The sequence below is a fragment of the Dysidea avara genome, chromosome 13, assembly GCF_963678975.1.
Source record: "Dysidea avara chromosome 13, odDysAvar1.4, whole genome shotgun sequence".
Lineage (NCBI taxonomy): Eukaryota > Metazoa > Porifera > Demospongiae > Dictyoceratida > Dysideidae > Dysidea > Dysidea avara.
The window spans coordinates 18,715,265-18,732,400 of record NC_089284.1 but is presented as its reverse complement, the minus strand read 5'-3'; the positions used below and the strand labels follow the sequence as shown (position 1 = coordinate 18,732,400).

Below are 17,136 nucleotides of genomic sequence, written 5' to 3'. Positions count from 1 at the left end.
TGTGTGTGTAGGTGGCGTGTTTGAAACGTGTGTATTAAGGACTGACCAAAAGCGCAAGTAGGTGTCCTGATTTTCCAGATCAGTTAACATGCTAGGGACCATTAATACCAAGTGTCCTGGTTAACAGGTTCCACTGCATGATGTGCATGTAACACGTGCAGTGGATGTGTACATGCTCCCTCGCCCATTCCTCAAACTGTTGTTAATAATGGTACAGAGAATCATGCATTAAAAACATTAAAGAACTAACTAGTAGCTAAGACATGTATACTACGAGGAATTGCTACTCCACGTTGACTAGGAGGACACTTCTTGGATCAGGTGACCAGTCAGAAAGAAGAGGGGTCGATGATCGTCAGGACAAGCTGTCTGATGTTCTCCCTTAGCTTGGAACTTCCATTTGTTCTCAATGTCCAACCTGGCCTTTTCTTTAACCAGTGACTTGCAGTCCCTTGTGATCAAGCAGAGAGTAGCTCCATTAACAAAGTTGAGAAATGGTAATAGACGATTGACAATATTAATCTTTCCCTCACTGAGGTACAACAGCAGCCCTCCAAAATGTATTTGTTCTAATCTACTCTGAAATGATGTCGGATTATCTTTATCTAGTTCTGACACTGTTTTGGCTCCTATGAAGACAATATTTATCTCAGGACCGAGATTAACAAAGTTCTCAAATACAAGCACAGGGTGCTCTATGTCAGTGGCATTGGGGAACAGTGTGGTAGACCTATTAATGAGATATTCCTCCATTAAATATGGTCCTGGGAATGGTAGCAGTCGTAAGGCATCATAATGTAAGGAGAATACCATTTGGTCAATGTCTGATTGTGGAGTGTTGGGTAACTTCTGTACCAAATATGAAGGGTACATATTACCACCATGATCAAGCTTCTTCTTCACAACCAAGAACCTGTTGTTTCTTATTACCTGTAGACCACTGGATACCAGCCGCAAGTTGAAGTCTAGATCAGCTGAGTTGTAATTGAATTGATTGTAGTTAATGTTTGTTGTCTTTGACACATCCAGGAAGACAAAACTGTGTGATATTTGACAGTTTGATGTCATGTTGACTGTCGGAACATCCTTGATCTCCTTTGACCATTGGAGTACTCCTATAGCAGCAACTTTTGGTAATGATGTCTCCTCACTACGCTCCACTGTCTGTATGACTTCTGCTAGTGAGCTACTTGCATATCTGAAAGAAACAGCTATATATCAAAGGTACAGCGGATAACACACACACACACACCACACCACACATACGTACACAACACACACACAACATACAAATAGATAACATAACAAAATAGTCTAATACCTCCTAGTTCCGTTAGGTTCCACAATTGACTTCTTCCACATGACACAACTGTCGTTCATTATCAAAATCCATGGCCATATACTGGAGACATTAACATGGTCATCTTTTGACGAATGTCGTTCTGCCATAGCTGCACAATTCATGGCATAATTATGAGTGGCAAACACTTTGATCCAGTGCAATGTGGGGCCATACCCTTGTGACTTCTCTCCATCTGGCAGAGTGAGGATTATGTGGTTAGGCCAGACCTTCTGGTAGTTAGCTACTTGAGAAGCATTCATTACTAGGATGTGAACATGTTGAACACCAACTACGGCGTGGTGTAAGTTGAGTAGTGCATGTGCTTGTCGGTTAAAAGTTGGCGTGAATATTGGAGTGATGATTTGTTTACTAGTTCTCCTGCCATGTGACACGTCAGAGAATAAAATGAACCGTTGAGCAGTGATCTTGCCAGTCAGAGGACAAGTCTTAATATCAAACAATTTCCTCTGTGACATGGGGATGTATATGGCAAATATGGCTGGTGAGGGCCCTTCAATAGTTAGTTCAGCTCTTATTACTCCAGTGTCAGCAGTGGTAGTGTTGGGAGGCCGGCACATGTACAATACACAACTGTTACAAGAGTGAGTAGCATCATATGAACAATTCAGTGATAGTGACAAATAAGCCTCAGTCTTCACCTCTGCTGGTTTTGCTGTCGTTGCCTTTTCCTTACCTTCCTCACTGGTCGGCTCTTCCTGTTGGGTCAGCTCATCTGGACTATGAGGCTGGTCTTCCTCGGGTAAGGTGAGTACTGAGTATATCATACTGAAGTGCTTTGTCTTGAAGTAGTCTGGGATTGCAGTGTCAAACTGAATGACATGTGGCTGATCATAAGGGTCCCATAACTGCTTGAGATATTTCTTAGCTAGTGGCTCATTCTTCACCATCACACCATGAGCAGATAATGTTAGGTCGTGTAAAAGTCTCAGCAGCAGTAGACAAGCACCAGTTTTACCAACCTGTAATAACACATTAACACACTGCACTACAACAGTTAAGCCAGTAACTGCACACAATAACTTATTCACATTTACAATACCACACAATTGTTCTATTAGGGAGATGAGTATTAGGCTAATATGGGAAAACCACTAATGTCAATAGCAACTGTAGTTAGGCAAAGACACTATCAACTAAATATCTCCTTGAAACAGTGTATACAGCACCAAGCACCCCTCATCAACACCACCCCCAAATAATATGGTCTGATTACATACATAGTTAGATGATGATCCATTACTGGCATATTGTTGGCTACAGCTTTCATAAGAAGCCTTACACATGATAACAAACCTGTGCTGGTCCTGTTAAAAGAAAACGTCGTTCCCCACTCTTCTCGACGTTGTTGAGACTACGGACAAGTTTCTTAGATGTGCTCATAAGTACACAGTGTTCACAACACTGTATTATGGTAGGAGCAGCCCACTTGCGATAGTAACCAGCCTGTACCTGAACATCAGAGTCAAACAATGGTGGTCGCTTACTACTCTTGCTCCACTCCACTCCAGGTGCTGGCTCTAGTAGCAATCGCTTGTTGAAATAATCTGATCCATTCCAAATCTGATGGTAGGTACGAGAGAGTAAATAGACCTTCTTATTAGGAGAGGTGTCTTCATCAGAATAATCCGCCTCATTTTCTTCAATTCTTTTAATCATGTCATTAAGGTACTGCTCCCATTTGGTCTTACTTGTCTGTTCTTGGCTAACTGTTTCCTGGAACTCATTGGTATCCATGGAGACTGTTGTCTGTTCTTCAGTCTCCATGTTTTCATTGGTCACATGGGCTCCCGAGTCACCGTGTGATGTCACATGACCCGGGCTAGCAGGGGGTGTGGCAGCATCCTCAGTCTCGTAATCAGAGGCATTACTATGGACAGACATTGTGGGGCTAGGCTGCATTGGCTGCTCACTCTCCTGACTACTATCATTCTGACCAATTGAAGCAGTAGTAGCAGTGGGTGTGGCTGGTGAGCTAACAACTTCAATCACTTCATCTCCATCAAGTGTAGAGTCAGAATGAATGCTATTTCTTGGACTAGCATCTGCTGGCTTATCTGTTGTTGTTATTGTTGTTGTTGTTGTGTCATCCATTACTTCATCATCTTGTCCTTCTAATGGCTTCCACTCCACTAGTTTACCATTAATATTAGCTCCAGAGCTATTCTTGTCTTCATCATCAGCTATGCTGCTTCGACGACTACTACTAGAGCTCTCTATGATGAGACGTTTAGTAGACACCTTACCACTACCACCACCACCACCACCACCACCACCACTACCACCTATAGTAATTGAAGTGATCTGGTTACAATTATTAGAAGTGATCTGGTTACTCACAATGAAATGATCTGGTTACTATTATTAGCTACACAATAATACAGTACAATATAATGCCACACCTTTAAAGTGTTCGTTAGATGTGGTTGTAGCTTCTTCATCCAGTGAAAGGTCAATGACTTCTTTCTCCTTGGGACCATCCTTGGCCTCGTCCTTGTCAGACTTTGCTTGTTTCAGTGGAGACACCTGAACACATCAAAACACACTGAGCTAACATGTTGGGCACATTACAGAGGAGGTTGGTAACATTATAGAGGAGTGTGGGTCACATTATAGTAGAGGTGGGTCGTATGTCATCAAATATCTTGTGATCACACAGTTCACATCACCATCATGGTATATTCCAAGTGTTCGATTACATCAATGAGTACTGGTATCACGTAACCAACTGTCTGGTATGTACTACTACAAGCTATTTACCTGGTAGCCATTAAAGTAGCTCATATCAGCCTCCAGGATAGTACGAGTGATGTTGTTAGAGTAGCACAACCTCAGGTCAACGTATCGTAATGACCTATGGTATAGATATGATGTCTTAACCTGTTACAGAGTTGTGTGTCATAACTAGTATGGCTACTGTGTTCTGTAGTACTACTAGAAATAAGGGTCAACTGTAAGGTATCAAGAAAATGTATAGTAAACTTGTCTGATCAAGTTTTGATTGGTCATAAAAAAGGCCAATGGTTACCTGTTATTTGAAGCACTATGCATTACTAAGTCCAATAGCTCTATGACAATGTTAGCACATACAAAGTATTTACCTAGGAAATGAGAAGCCACTCCTACAAACTCCAGCAAGCACTACTAGGCAGGGAAGATTTTCCAAGTCCTTAAAGCAGCTTGGCTGCCACTGATTCTCATTATCCACTGATCCATTGTCAGCAGTTTGACCGCCATCTTGATCAGGGTTAGACACTTGGCCATACTTCCACTGACGTAATCTCCTCACAAAGTGTTTATCAAGCTCCAGGTCAGTTTTGCTGCTGTTGTAGATCACTTCAAACCGATACTGCAATCCCACTAGATCTCTGATGGCCTTAATCTGCTGGTAGAGATCTTGACCAACTGTCTCGTCTGGGCAGCGTACCAACACCATCAAGCCTTGACCTTTATGATTAGCTAGAGGTGTGTTGATCAGATCATTGACCATCAACTGGGTATCTGGTGAAACTGTCTTCTTAGTGGTTGGCTGACCTACAGCATTGAGTATGGCTCCAGAATATTGGTCCAGTAGTAACTGAGCTCTGAGGCTGTCCATACTTAAGTCAACCTCCCTATAAACAATACAATATATGCAGGATTAGTATACTATTGTGTTCTTACTTGGCATCACAGCACAAGTTGTGAAATTGTTCTTCAAACATAGCATCTTCCCTGTATGACATTGGACCGTCTGTGCTGTGGCTTTGTTGATCATCTGATGAACAAAATGTCATATTTTGTGACACCGTGTCAAGCTTCTTTCCTGATGCCTGAGCCAGGCTTTGACACTTCTGCCAGTAGACTTCATTAGAGAAAGGGATCATGGAATGATTACTGATCAGACTGTAGGGAAATGATGTTATTGAAATGAAGAAGACATTCTCTGCCAACATCAATGTCTCAAATGAGGTCTGCACCAGAGAGTTACTAGTATCATTCAACATGGCCTCAAACAGCTCTTGATGGAACGACTGAGCGTTCTCTATGATGATAACAAAAAGTGTTTGTGTCTCTTTCTCAACTCGGTTGGACAGACGGAGCAACTTCTCACGATCCCTGATATTGGTCATACAGATTACCCTCCTAGATGTCTCTCTCTTTACCTTCTCAATTACTGGCTTGCAGATATTCAGTTGAGCTACTATACTGGAGCTCTCAACCTTGGACAACAACTCAGCATAGAGCAACTTGTCAGACGGTACCAGAAAACTAAAGTCTACTTTTCTATAGCTGGATAGTCCAGGGTTCTTGTCTGCATTAGAGATTTGCTGCATGAGACACAGTGCCACGTTATATTGCTCTTGAAATGGACCGCTCGGTAGGTGTTCTACAATGTGTGGAAATGGAGGAATCATTTTCTCTGCTACATCCAACGTAACTCTCCCTTCTACACCACTGCTACATGGTGCTGAGGTAGGAAGACTAAATGGTACAAGAACATTGTTAGATAAATGTCTCCTGAATTGTCCAATAGCCATGATAACTTCTCTTGACAAGGAGAGAGGTTTCTTCTCAAATGTTAAATTATACGAGTGTGACTTTTTCAGTGAGTACTTGCTACTCCTTGAACCAATACTACTGGGAATGCCAACTGAAGATGGCGAGTGAGTCCTACCTCGCTTCTTCATCAACAATTCTCTGATGCGATCAGTTGGACGACCAATTTCAAACTCAATCAAAGACTTCACTTGTAGAGGATTAGCTGATATGATGCAGAACTCTAGTGGACTGTCTTGACGTAAGGCAAGTACTACAACAAAGTTTGGTAGCATCTTCTGTCGATCTGATGCCATCTGTGAGAGGTTCTTCAGAGAGTATATGATACCATCAGTGAGTGAAGTATTAGAGATCATTATCCTAACTTGCTTACTTGCACAATATATCACTATACGAGACAAGTGCATTAGAAATGACTGAACAAAAGGGTTCTCTGACATCTTCTTGTTCTTCTTATAGTATTCCAACCACTCCAGCTCACCACACTGAGCATTGTACAAGTATCGACGAAGGTCTTCAGCAAGCACAATCTCTCCTGGCCTCAAGGAGGTCAGATAACTGATCGTGAGAAGAGCACAACTCTCAGGGTTCAACGGAGTATCTGTAATGTTGGGGCTCCAAGCATAACAGGTAGAGTTGGACATGGCAGCATAGCAAGGCTTGAACAAGTGTTGTAGACAGTCAGAGATATGTAGATGTGTCTTTACATGGAACAAGAAGTCAGGAATGTATCCAAAACATGGTATAATAACTAGCATTAGATGAGCCGGTAGAAATATCCTCATTGTAGCACTAATAGTTTGACTAAGACTGGTTGGCTTGGGGAGGAGACCAACTGATGATTGAGGCATTACTTTAGCAGGTTGAGATGTGGGGATGCTGTCTGTAGTGATTGACTTGATTGCTGTAACTGGTACTGAGTAAGTCGGAGCTTTAAATGTTGTAGCAACTGAACTGCCACTGTGCACTGTAACAACATACAAGTGACATGTGTGAATACAATAAAGTCAATCCTATACTAACATGACCTTCATACCCACACTATATACACACTTTGTGGTACATCAGGAATGCCATTAAATTTACACCAGCCAAAACAGATTGCTTCAAAGCTAACCATGTTCTGACCAGAATCCATCCACTCTCAACCACAAAACATTTCCAGATTGCAACATGTTATTTGGTGGAGAACCCATCAAACTGCTAAACCACAAACTAGCATTAAACTAGTTAACTATCCCACAATAGCTAGCACTTGTATACCACACAACTTACCACTGCTCACAGTGGGATTATAACTGATAAACTTCATTCCTGTTGAATGTCCACGCCACGGTTGAGTTTTACTTGTTACTGTGGCACCAGTAGGTATCGTAGCACCTTGAGGTAGGATGAATGCAGCAGTTACCGGGGCAACCCCAGGTGGTAGGGTTACTAGTGGGTTCTCGGCAGACTTTGGTCGTGGACCAGGACTGGGACTGTTAGAACGTTGCTCATGTTTAACACGCTTGCCAGGTGGAGCCAGGCTAGTTCCCGGTGATTCTGTTACTATATACTTCATTGTTATATACAATTAAAGTAGTTCTCACCTCTGTTGTCTTTATTATGATCATCTTTCTTTGAAGGGTCAGCTATCAATGTCACTGGAGCAGCAGCAGCAAAATTAATACCAGCTGTCCCTGCAGTAAACGGCATCCCTCCAACAGAGTAAAGCAGTCCAGGGGGGAGGGGCTGAGGTGCTGCAGCCAACATCTGTGTGACTGCAGATGTGGCCGTTGAGGATTGAGTAGTAGCTGCCATTGCTGGGAGCATTGTAACATTGGGAGCTAATAAAGTAGAATACGTTACGAAAGAACTGTTAGAACTACTACTGTTACACTATATCCTATAGGGAGAACTGTTAGAACTACTATTACGCTATATCCTATAGGGAGAACTGTTAGAACTACTATTACGCTATATCCTATAGGGAGAACTGTTAGAACTACTATTACACTATATCCTATAGGGAGAACTATTACACTATATTCTGGTTCCAATAGTCATTAGTTTATATCCCATAGGAGGAGTACATATTATTATTGACAGGTATTCAGATACATTTTCAGTTTAAACAGGAGGTCATTCAGTGTTGACCGATACACAAAGCTCTTCCTGGAATAAAACCTCACCAAACACAAAACACACACTACTACAATACACACTACAGACAGACAGACGTACCAGGATGGTGACCACTTGTAGTGGTCTTCCATTGCACCAATTGAGGTGTCCCTGAAGCACCACCCGTTCCTCCTACTACTGCAGAATAAATCATTGAACTGCTATTCCCCGGTATAGCCTGTACATACATCGGGTACCTACAGAGGATTAACAGTAGTGTTTGTAGCACAAAGAATAATGTTGTCACATTTTGGTAAGTGTTTTTAACTAGGAAAGGTTTCCTTAGCCACAATTGTCTAGAGTAGCAGAAGTAAACATCACTTTGCTGATGTGTCAGATGTAGCAGTGACCTTTACTACCTTATCATAACCACCTTGGGTTGGCCTGTTTGCTTAACTAACTTGTTAAAGTACAAATATTAAAAATAAATCTATTCAATTATATTATGGTGACCACAGAATGTAGCATGGCTTAGTTGTGGTGGATAATTTATTACTATTGTTAATGATATCATGAAATGATATCTATGTGATAAACACTCCACACTGAAATACATTACCCCAGTAAACAGTAATTACATAAATACCTTATACTGGGAGTAGCTGCAGAGAGGGGTTGTCCAATAGGTTGTTGTTGTACTAATATTCCTGCTGGAGCCTTGACCGCCGCTTGTTGCGCGCCAGAAGTGCTGTTGGGTTCCGACATGGCTACTCGCTACTACTGCTGCAGGGGGACATAAAGCGGTTGCTAAGTGCGCCAATATTACAACCACAACTATTTTTACAAATACGAAAAGCACACTGCTCGTGCTTATCACATAAGAACTAGAAAACGTTATTCATAATAGTACTACATTAATAATACACGTACACGTACACACACAAACATGCACGCACACACATACACACGCGAGCATTCGTTAAAGTTATTAGCTAAACTAGCTTGACTAACTTAGCTACTATTATTAATTATTTATTTATCACAAACAAATGCACATAGTAAATTAGCTAAATACAAAGCTAACCTCGTGAGGCTACAACACACACGAAGCATTACACCGCAACACAATGAAGTAGTAGCCACTTTATTCGGTTAAGAAAGGTGAAGTCCGGCTTTGGTCAGGGGAATACTCTCACTGGGTAGTACACACATTCCATTAGCATCAGCTAACAAAACACGACCGGCACTTGCTAAACCACAATTGCCTTTAATGGGACATTGTTTAATGACTGTCGCTCACGTCAGCGAGCAGGAATAGGCGGGCGCGCGATTGTGGCTTCTTCGCCACGCTAGTAATTCGATTATGAGCAGACAAGTTGCAACAGCGCACCAGCATGGCTTTAATATTATGAAACCACATATGTGCCTGTTTGGCGCCATTCAGGGGAATGGTATTAACCACAGCGACCCTGTCAGCCAAGTGTGGTCTACAGTGGCGCCACCCTGAAATCGCACCAATGTGATAAATATGCGCACGCGCAATGGCATGTTTATTCTACGTCAGACTGTGCCGTACTTACAACCATAGGTACTGGTACAACTACTAGTACACCAAAGAAGGCGATAATCATCGACTCGTAACATATTTGAGTGATCCGAAGGTAAGACCCTAACACTAGGCTAGATCATGGGAAAATACAATTCTGTAAGTAACAGTTTGCTCGTTGTCATTAGCAACAGTAATAAACAAATGATTTTATTGTTGATAGTGTATCGCTGTAGAAGACTTGATGTAACTCGTTCAGTTAATAGTAAGTATTTGTGTAGCGAGTATAATGATGTGAGTGATGTAGTAGAGGACAATGAGTGCGGAGATTGATCAACACGTGACGAATCAATACGAGATCAATAAGAGGGTTGGTAAGGGAGTAAGTTATTTGTGTCTGACGTGTACAATGAACCTCTCTTAACAAGCTCCCCGAATTAAGGACGCAATAGAAAAAACCTCCATAAATTTTGGTCCCAACAGGTCTGGCATGTTTGACCTCTAAAACCTCTATATATATAGTTTCCAAGAATTCTAGGTCCCTAAACAGAGGTTCCACTGTAGTAGTAACTGGTCATTGTTTATCTACTGTCATCACATGATGTGTTTTGTAGGCTTATGGGATAGTATGGAAAGCTGTGGACAAGAGGTCTGGTGAAATTATTGCTCTAAAGAAGATCTTTGATGCATTCTCTAACTGTACTGATGCACAGGTCAGTACAGTACAACCAGTTGATCATGTTTAGTGTTCTTTTATAGAGGACATACCGAGAGATTATGTTCTTACAGGTGCGTAGTGTGTGTGTGTGCATGCGTGCGTGTGCATGCACATGTGCAGGTGTGTACATGGAGCAACCTGGAACTTCAGCTATCTGTGAGACTTGGGCAGTTCTCCTGTTGGTTACCAGGAAAATTTGGCTGCATGGATTCAATTGCTTGAGTGGTCCTAGTGCTGGTGTTTCACATGTCTGTTAGAGGCCTCCATGTCTGTGTGTGTGGTGTGCAATATAGTAGGTGCAGCCATATAACAAAATTTACAATTCATCCAAGGGAAATTTTCCTGAAGAGATTCACAGTAAATCATTGATACATGTGGGGAAACATTTGAGGTTGAAATAGAAATCCACTAGTTAATTATCATGTATATAGAATACTTGTAGAATGTGCAGTGTATATTGTGTGTACAGCATTATTTGTGGCCGGATTTTGGAAAATGTCACTTTTGTGATTAAAATGAGGCATTCCAAACTACTAGTTAGCTTAGAATCATTATATAGTCAGTACCTTGAATTGCAACAAATTCTGTGATATATTTTAACAGATGCATAAGTTCTTTATGGTGACACAGCAAAAGTATAGATTTCTATATATTTCACACACACTACACTCACACTCACTACACACACACACACACATGCACTACACACAGACTATGCACACACACACACTACACACTCACACGCACTACACACACACGCATGCACTACACAGACTACACACACACACATGCTCGTCCGCACGCACGTATACACACACACATGCCCGTGCGCACGCACGTATACACACACACACACATGCATGCACACTACACACACATTGCACACTACACACACATTGCACACTACACACACATTGCACACTACACACACATTGCACACTACACACACATTGCACACTACACACACGTGCGCACACACACAGACTGCACACACATGCACATTACACACACACACATACATAAACACTGCACACTTTCACATAAAGGTATATTATATTCTACAGGCCTTCTCTTCTCATGAGAATGTGATAAAATTACTCAATGTAATTAAAGCAGATAATGACTATGACATCTACCTGGTGTTTGAGTTCATGGGTGAGTGCCATCCTTTTGATCTCTTTTTTATCTCTCTGATCTCTGTACTTCACAGCAACCACAAACCTGTGGTTCAGTGGACTATAGTGATGTGTTTATGACCACGCCTTCCTTATGGCTGCTTTGATCTATGCTGTGCTGATACATACACATGTTGTCCTAATAAGGAAGAATGTATATATTATGTGGAGTGAAGGCTTTCTTTCACTACTAGGTTTATCACTGGGCTGGACTCAGTTGTTTTTTCTATTTTTATATTTGTACAACTACTGATTGTAGCTCCACTGAAATGCAAGCTACTTGCCTGTTCAATAGTTATTTAATTGAACAGGTACCGTACATAGAAGTTGGTCAATCCTCATAGTATTAAATGTTGACAAAAATCACGAAATTAATGGTGGTGCTAATCAAAAGTTTGATGAATTAAAGTAGACGCATTTATCCATTTGTCAATAATTCATCAACTTTTTCTTTCATCAAAATTTCCTGTCATGCTATAGCTATTAATCATCTGGTCAGAAGCATAGCAGCAAAATTTAAAGTGAGGGACTAAGCAGGGTGGTGACTAGTTGATACAATTTGTACAATGTGTAAAGCTCACTCATTAATACAGAACATGCACTGGAGGCATGCCCCCACAGGATTTAAAAGTGGAGGGAGTAAACCACTCTAAAATATGAGGGGGGGGGGGGGGCTCTCGCCCCTCCCCCCTGTTGCTACACCTATGCATCCAGTGGTAGCTAATTTGCAGCTGTAGTTGACAGGTCCTCGTGTGAGGCTGAAAATAAATGGTCTAGCCACACTTGTTGCTACAGCCATTTGATGAAAATATTAACTACCTTATAAGGTGACTAAATTTAGTGATACACTAAATTTAGCGATTTTGTTTATTGGCAAAATTAGTGCATACAAAATTTAACAATTTTATGATTAATTAACCATACATTTTACAGGTTTAACGTGTGCGAAAAAACCAAAATCGCTATTATATAGATTTGTTTTGTAATCCAGGGGGTAGCATGTATGCTCAGGCCATGTGTACAAGTGGCTTTACAGAGAATAGAGCAGTCAAGAACTCTAATAGAACAATCACTCAACGGGTCACAAATCTGTCAGTAAATATTACACTACACCCCATAACAACCTTGGCTAAGACCTTTTGCCAGGGAAGGTTGGGTCACACATCATAGCCTCATGATGTATTGCTATGTGTAATTGCACAACCAAATATAGTACTTTTATCAATATTAAGGTGTCAGATAGGTTGGAACTTTTCTTTGAGATGTTTGATGACATTTGACCAACCTCTTCTGATGTGTGTCCCTCACCTTGTGCCATGTACTCTTTCCCTGCAGACACTGATCTACATGCTGCCATTAAAGCTAAGATATTGCAAGATGTTCACAAGCAATATATTCTTTATCAGTTGTTCAAGGTGCTCAAATACCTTCACTCTGGAAATGTCATTCATCGTGACCTTAAGGTGTGTAGTGTGTTTGTGTGTGTGTGTGTGTGTGTGTGTGTGTGTGTGTGTGTGTGTGTGTGTGTGTGTGTGTGTGTGTGTGTGTGTGTGTGTGTGTGTGTGTGTGTGTGTGTGTGTGTGTGTGTGTGTGTGTGTGTGTGTGTGTGAGTGAGTGAGTGAGTGAGTGAGTGAGTGAGTGAGTGAGTGAGTGAGTGAGTGAGTGAGTGAGTGAGTGAGTGAGTGAGTGAGTGAGTGAGTGAGTGAGTGAGTGAGTGAGTGAGTGAGTGAGTGTGTGTGTGTGTGTGACCTTATTATTATCGATAGCCTAGCAACGTGCTGCTCAATGTGGAGTGTTTTGTTAAGGTGAGTTTGACCCCCTCAAATTGAGGAGCTCAGTTTATGGTTCCCTCAGTTAGCTGATTTTGGACTGGCACGATCGTTGGATGTCACAACTAGTGCTGACCAGGCTAGTGGTAATGCTTTAATGACAGATTATGTAGCAACAAGATGGTATAGAGCTCCTGAAATACTTTTAGCATCATCGCTGTGAGCTATGTTATGATGTGTTATGACATTTATGACATAATACAGGTACACTAAAGGTGTTGATATGTGGTCACTAGGATGTATCTTAGCAGAAATGGTGTCAGGTGTGTCGTTGTGACGTCATGATCTGTCCGAAGATACTTACATCCCTAACACATAGCTATTACAGACACCCCATACACAGGGAAGTCATTGTTACCCCACCCACCATACACAGGGAAGTCATTGTTACCCCCCACCCACCATACACAGGGAAGTCATTGTTACCCCACCCACCATACACAGGGAAGTCATTGTTACCCCCACCCGCCATACACAGGGAAGTCATTGTTACCCCCACCCACCTTACACAGGGAAGTCATTGTTACCCCCACCCACCATACACAGGGAAGTATCATTGTTACTCCACCCACCATACAGGGAAGCCATTGTTTGCTGGTTCATCTACTATCAATCAGATTGACAAGATCATGTGCTGCATAGCCCCACCCAGCAGACATGATGTGCAAAGTATTCAATCACCTTATGCCACATCAATACTGAGTCAGGTTGGCAGAAGGTAAGTAAGTAAGTACCTGTAAGGTTCTCCCAGTAGGAAATATGTGGTTAAATTTTGAAACCCCATAATAGTATCTTAAATTAAAAACCTTCCAGATATTTCAAGAAGTGCTACAAGTGAGCCAAATTTCAATCCCTTAATTGTGTTATTCCACTACTTAGTGAGTTATTAACTGTCTTGAGGTAGCAGTTAAAATGTGTTGTATTATATTGTGTTTGTGTGCAGGAGAAAAAGTACATTTGCTGAGCTGTTGCCAACCGCTGACCCATTAATTATTGACTTGGTTGGAAAGTTGTTACAGTTCAATCCTACAAGACGTTTAACCACAGAGCAGGCCTTGGAACACCCTTATGTTGCTAAGTGGGTATTATATAAAATTGTACTGCTGTATTAGAGTGTTTTGTAGATTTCATGACAAATCTGATGAGCCATCATTGGACCATAACATTATTCCATTACTAAATGATAATGTACAACTAAGTGTTGAGGAGTATAGAGATAATCTTTATGAGGTGAACACAATGTTACACTTCTTAGACTAGCATGAAGGCCTGTTAACACCATTATGAGCGCCATGGTGAGCCCCTGTGGCTCTCGGTTGAAATATAATAATTGAATAATCACTGTGGTATTGGATAGATCTAAAAAGATTAAATGCTTCAATTTCTGTCTGAAGCTTGATCATACATCACATCAAGAGTTCGTATTATGAACTCTTGATCACATATAGTCCTTTCTACCAGCCATGCCTGTTACTTCATAGTGGTTAGTAATAAAATTTGACTGGGATTATTTAGGATTATCCATCTAAACTATATAGCCACAGGTGTCATGTCAGTTGTACCATTTTAGAGTGTCAGACGGAAAAGATTGGAGTTCCAACAAGCACGTGATGTGACCACAGTTATAGAGGACACAGCACCAGATGAACAAACATCAGTTCAAGAATCATGCCATCCCCCTCCCCCTAGTCATGCCACACTGCACCACCCCCCTCCCCCTGGTAATGCTGCACTGCACCACCCCCTTCCATCTGGTCATACCACACTACACAGTCACAGTGCCACACAACTCGGTGGTGGCCGCAAGTCAACACAACAACACAAGTCCATCCTCAAGTCTTTGAGCTCATCTGAACTGGTTGCTAGGAGACCACCAGTGTCCACTAGTGGACTGAGAGCAGTGCAAACCAAACAGCACAAGACAAGAGAGAACAATGAAATATCAATCAACAAGGTGAGTTTGTGTTACTAAGAGTATTTGGTTGGCTATAATAATTATGGCCAACTTTTGTGGAGTAGCCGTCAGCATAAATTTTGAAATCTGCAAGACACAAAAGAGATTTCTCCGTGATTCTATACTCTTTGGATACTGTAATAATGTTGAAATATAAGGTTTAAAGTTTAGGCAAACTCTGCTCACTCAAAAATAATTTGCGAGTTATTGCAAATTTTGGACCTCGCACATTGCAGCATGGCAGGTTTTTATTTTGCAATTTCAACTAGCTATCCACAAAAAATTTCCCCATCAAAATTTGCAACTAGATCAAAATGGCATTGTTTGGATTTTCCCCTCAAACAATCCCATTACCATTGTGTCACCATTTATCTCACAATGTCCATCATCAGGTACCATTCACCTCACAATATGGAGTATCATCTCATTTACCAAGGACTAGACCATCATCTGGTAACCAAGGAGCTGTTGCTAAGGGCAACCAACCCTTGGACCTGTGTGTGGTCAGTGGTAGAATAGTAAGTCACCATTGTGATCACGTGATGAACTCATACACCTCATATAGGAGTATTCGGAGAGACAATTACCTCACCATCGTAAACTACAACTAGCCAATAAGAAAGCTGCTAGAGGAGCAGCAAGCAGATACGCCCCAGGGATGTATAGTCAAGCTTTTGGTGTGATCAGTCAAAAAGATCTACATTCGCTAAAACACACGTGACATATTACTATTTATTACGTTATTAGACAGTGACATCATTTGTTATGGTGTTCGTTATTTAGAGTGGCGATAGCTACGATGTGACGCAGTGATGAAGACATTTACTAAGTGTTTAGTGCTGTTAATTCTTTTATTATTAATAATTGTCGCTTATTTGATGGTACAGAGACCCGTCCTTAGGGAGAGACCACCGTTTGATGTAGACATTCATCACGTGCAGAAGGCGCTATCCAGTCGTTCATGTGTGCTACCAGTAGATAGCAAGAGGTATGTGATAGGTGTGTCGTACTGGGAACAGTTCGGCATGGCGGTACGAAACATGTTTCAGTTAGTTACCTTGGCTAATGACTGGGGATCACGTGTAGTAGAACCATACAGTGTTAACTCTAGACTGTTTGGATTAAAGGAGATTATCTTTAGAAGAAACCCCACTACTAATGACCACCCTTCAAACAGTGACCGTGTAGTGACACCATTACTGTTAAGAGAACTGGTCAACTTGGACCAGTTGAATGAGGCAATGTGTAACCATGGGTTACCAGGTGTAGTGAAACATGAAGAGTTTATTAATGATATACCACAAGATACAATTATTATACAGTTTGTACACACTTATTCTAACCCTAGTGATCTTAATGTACCCCCTGATAAAAAGGGTAAGATACTGGAACAGTTCAAATCTAATAACATCATTGACTGTAGCCAGTTACTATCAGATTATCATGGTATGATCACAGTAGCACTAGAACATGAGACAGCTAGAAGGCCATTAATAAGACAATATTATTGTGTTGATGCAACTAAACTAATAACATCACGTGAACTCACCACCCTGCTCACTTATCCGCATCTTACTGTAGTTGTAGTGGATTGGCATGGCTACAGTAGTCGTGCGATGGTATACCATTCAGCTAAAGGTCCCCATGTTAACAAGCGTGTTACTTTATCCACATTATATAAGGGACCATCACTAGCTATACTGGAACTACCACATAGCGAACGAGTCGAAAATGCCACCATGAAATACCGTCAACAAGTTGACCTACCTACTTCTTATATTGCAGTTCATATTCGCAGTGAAAAGATGGGTCACATACAGATAAGTCAAGCTGGTTTTGTATCATCTTGTCTAAAGAAAATGTACACCATTATTGGCCAGTTGAAGGAGTTGTATAATATTAAACATGTGGT

General features: G+C 41.3%; 2 protein-coding genes across 5 annotated transcripts; one reads left to right on the top strand and one right to left on the bottom strand.

Moving 5' to 3' along the window:
• Window positions 1–197: 197 nt before the first annotated feature.
• Window positions 198–9,271, bottom strand: LOC136242063 (GREB1-like protein). Its single transcript, XM_066033440.1, has 12 exons — window positions 9,087–9,271; window positions 8,649–8,785; window positions 8,123–8,259; window positions 7,489–7,725; window positions 7,175–7,441; window positions 5,024–6,866; window positions 4,462–4,974; window positions 4,121–4,214; window positions 3,763–3,886; window positions 2,657–3,645; window positions 1,322–2,322; window positions 198–1,198 (listed from the first exon to the last, which is right to left on the bottom strand). The coding sequence occupies exons 2-12, from the start codon at window positions 8,765–8,767 to the stop codon at window positions 298–300; spliced, it is 6,225 nt and encodes a 2,074-aa protein (XP_065889512.1). The 5' UTR covers window positions 8,768–8,785; window positions 9,087–9,271; the 3' UTR covers window positions 198–297.
• Window positions 9,272–9,503: 232 nt separating this feature from the next.
• On the top strand, window positions 9,504–16,098 carry LOC136242065 (extracellular signal-regulated kinase 2-like). 4 transcript variants are annotated; one of them, XM_066033445.1, is made up of 16 exons: window positions 9,504–9,663; window positions 9,772–9,813; window positions 9,859–9,922; window positions 10,163–10,261; window positions 10,308–10,337; window positions 11,331–11,421; window positions 12,777–12,904; window positions 13,208–13,246; window positions 13,296–13,429; window positions 13,475–13,533; window positions 13,850–13,988; window positions 14,214–14,348; window positions 14,395–14,500; window positions 14,841–15,224; window positions 15,617–15,742; window positions 15,790–16,098. In XM_066033445.1, the coding sequence occupies exons 5-16, from the start codon at window positions 10,326–10,328 to the stop codon at window positions 15,943–15,945; spliced, it is 1,509 nt and encodes a 502-aa protein (XP_065889517.1). In that variant the 5' UTR covers window positions 9,504–9,663; window positions 9,772–9,813; window positions 9,859–9,922; window positions 10,163–10,261; window positions 10,308–10,325; the 3' UTR covers window positions 15,946–16,098. The 4 variants fall into 4 exon arrangements, with proteins under 4 accessions (XP_065889517.1, XP_065889514.1, XP_065889516.1 ...); XM_066033442.1 differs by having other exon boundaries at window positions 9,859–9,930; XM_066033444.1 differs by having other exon boundaries at window positions 9,856–9,922.
• Window positions 16,099–17,136: the final 1,038 nt, after the last annotated feature.